Source organism: Cynocephalus volans, chromosome 14, assembly GCF_027409185.1.
Source record: "Cynocephalus volans isolate mCynVol1 chromosome 14, mCynVol1.pri, whole genome shotgun sequence".
Lineage (NCBI taxonomy): Eukaryota > Metazoa > Chordata > Mammalia > Dermoptera > Cynocephalidae > Cynocephalus > Cynocephalus volans.
Genome location: NC_084473.1, coordinates 12,333,341 through 12,336,443, shown reverse-complemented (window position 1 = coordinate 12,336,443; position 3,103 = coordinate 12,333,341). Strand labels below are relative to the sequence as shown.

The following is a 3,103-nucleotide window of genomic DNA, read 5'->3' as shown; positions in this document are numbered from 1 at the left end:
TAGAAAATCTTCCCCCAACAACATCTTCATCTCCTTTCCTCTCTAGAAATGCTCTGCCCCACTTTGCCTCTCCTTCCAAATCCAAGTTCCTCAGCTTGGTGTTCCAGGCTAGATTCATTGTGTCCCCCTCCTCTTCCCTCTCATGGTCCCAGACCCCTAAAACTGACTTGGCCTTGAACAAATACTTATCGTCTCTGAGCTCAATTCCTTACCCCATAAAGTGAGGAGGCTAAATAAGATGACTGCACATTCCTGCTGAATTATTATTCCTCTTAGGAATCAGCAGCTAAGCTGAGCTAAAATAAAGATACAATTGACAATCTGATCACTATTAGTACATCTGAATATATTGCTTTTGATGTTTCCACTGTTTCAAAAGTGGAAAATTTCAAATACGTATACAAGTAGACACAGGATGTAATGAATCTACCTCCACCACTTCCACTCTTCTTTGATGTTTTGGAAGTAAAACCCGGGCATAGTGTTATGTCACCTACATGTAATTCAGTAATTATGAATTAATAAGAAATAAGAGTTTGTAAAAGCTGAACAACAATACTATCATCACACCTAGAAATAATTCCTTGTTATTATTTTTTTTTATTTATTTTTTTTTCAGTATGTAAATATATATTTAAATTTTACTTTATATTCATAGGATCACAGCTAAAGAGGTTAATCACAATTTTAAATTTTATCACCAGGTACTTTTGACATTTATCACATTTGAAAATATTCTCTTATTACCTCACTTCAAACAGTGACCTATAAATCTATTTAGACAATAATAATCAAGTGCCTTTTCTCTTTTTTTTCAGGATAAAAAAAATTAAATGACATATTGAAGATACTACTAAAGATACTTTACCTTTCAATTATGGCATCTGCAATAAAGATCTGTAGAAATTTTTCTAAGTAACTTTCAAATCTTTCCACAACTTCTCTGTTCAAAGAAATATAATCTTTGAAATAATCTGAGTGAATACAAACTAAAAACTGATTCACAACCCTATAACCATAATCACTAATTTTAACAAGTTTCCTAAATATGTTTTTATCAGTTTTCTTGATGTCAATAACATGGAAATATTTTTAATATAACAGAACACTTAATCATATTAGCTTCCCATCAACCCACCAAAGTCATTTAATGATTATATTGGCCATTTCCATTGGTTGGCGGGAGGCTCTTCCACTAACGGCTCCCATGGTTTCCACTGAATCATTTTTCTCACCAGACTTAGTTCATTTTCTGCCTGAAGAATTACCTCTTCTATTTGGCCATATTGAAGTTGGTCTTCTAATTTTTTAATATCTGGCTCCGCTTCAACAATATCCAGCCTCTCATTTGTAATCTGTTCTGTATACTTCCTATATGCTGCATTTTTTGGAATTTGCTCAAGAATACCAAGAATCTTTCTGTATAATATTCTTAGCTTCTCGTGTGGAGTCTCACATACAGCCAACCCCACAAGGCCCGTGGTCTTCTTCAGCGCACCCGCCATGACAGCGCCGACGAGCCAACGACGCGCGGCTCTCTGGGAACCGTTATTATTAATTATCCAGTTTTTCCCAACTCTCCTCTTGGGGTGTTTTCAATGATACATTGAATGGAAATCTGCTTTAACACTAATGTGCCACAGGCACTGAAATAGGATCTATGTCAGAAAACTCAGTGAATTCATCTATATATAGTGCAAATAAAGATTTAGCATCTATAGTCTTTCAAAGTCCCACTGCTAAAAAGCAAATGTCCCAGAGTTTCAAAGAAATTAGTATGGTTCTAGGGTTAATCCATCAAAAGCTGTCCATGGCTGTTTTTTGGTTTGGTTTGGTTTGGGTTGGGTTTATTCATTCCTTTTTAAGAAAGAAAATACTATGAGAATATATAGAGCCAAGCCCAACAGAAACAAGCGATGCTAACTGGAATGAGATCATTTCAAGAGGCCCACTTGGTGCTAAAAGCCTGTGATTTTAATGGAGATGGGGAATGTACAGGAAAGAAGCTAGTCCAAATTAGGGAAAATAATGAATTAGAGTATGCTTTATAAAACGATGTTGTAAATTGGCTCTCTTGGGGACTACAGCAAGCCTGTAAAAGGGTTTTATTTGACCCAGTCATTTGATTCTTCCAATAATTCATGTGAGAAGTACCTATCATATGTTACCTGTACCAGGCACAGTTATAAGTGCTAGAGACACAGCAGTGAGCAAAATGAACCGTGCCTGCCTCTTCTGTGTGATTTGAATGCACAAGGTGGCTTAGGTACTCCTTACTGCTTTCCTTTTATTCTTTCTCTGCTTTTTAACTAAGAAGACCTTGAGGGAAGGCATGCCATCTCCTGCTGGGCCATAAGCCACTCCCTTCTTGTTTTGTATTATCTTTTCATTCTATTTTTCCACAAAGTTTTTGAAGTACACTCGTGTGTGTATCTATATATATATATTGTGTGTGTAGAGCATTTGGGTTTGTGACACTGTTGTAAAACAAAAGCTATTCTGTCTTCAAATAGATATAATGACTAATAATGCTATCCATTAGCAGTCATCATTTTTTGGAACAAGTTTTTAATCCATCAAGCAATGACGGAAACTCTAATCTATACAAGGTCCTGGGACTAAAGCCAGTAATACAGAGAGCACTGAGTCCTGGTCCATGATATTCTGGAACTCTGGATCTACTGGGGAGACAGACGCATAAACATCTCACAGTGTCGTGCCACAACCACCGCATTAGAAGCGCTGAAAGTGCTGGAGGCGGTGCGGGGAGTCCATTCTTCCCAATACTGGGAGGGAAAGGATGAAGGAGATTTAGAGAAAGTACACACATCCTCCAGGGCAATAAAAGAGATGGATATTAAATATACTGATATAAGATTTACAGATTCATTATTAATAATTTAAAAGTTTGCTTGAGAAAGTGTTATCTACTTTTCAGCAAACTTGTTGCTACAAGTACGTCAAGTCCTCAATTTTTTTGTAAGAGAGTGCAAACATAGTTTCTAGATCTCCTTTACTTCAGATCATTATAAATTAACAGTACCTAAATTTAATGCATTTTTCCTTCAGGTCATTAATACTTACTGGTATTAAATAATTGCTT

General features: G+C 36.2%; 1 protein-coding gene across 1 annotated transcript; it reads right to left on the bottom strand.

The window, feature by feature from the left end:
* Positions 1-648: 648 nt before the first annotated feature.
* On the bottom strand, positions 649-1,535 carry LOC134363176 (NADH dehydrogenase [ubiquinone] 1 alpha subcomplex subunit 5-like). The gene has a single exon (XM_063078748.1). The coding sequence runs from the start codon at positions 1,503-1,505 to the stop codon at positions 1,155-1,157; it is 351 nt and encodes a 116-aa protein (XP_062934818.1). The 5' UTR covers positions 1,506-1,535; the 3' UTR covers positions 649-1,154.
* Between the last annotated feature and the right edge of the window lie 1,568 nt (positions 1,536-3,103).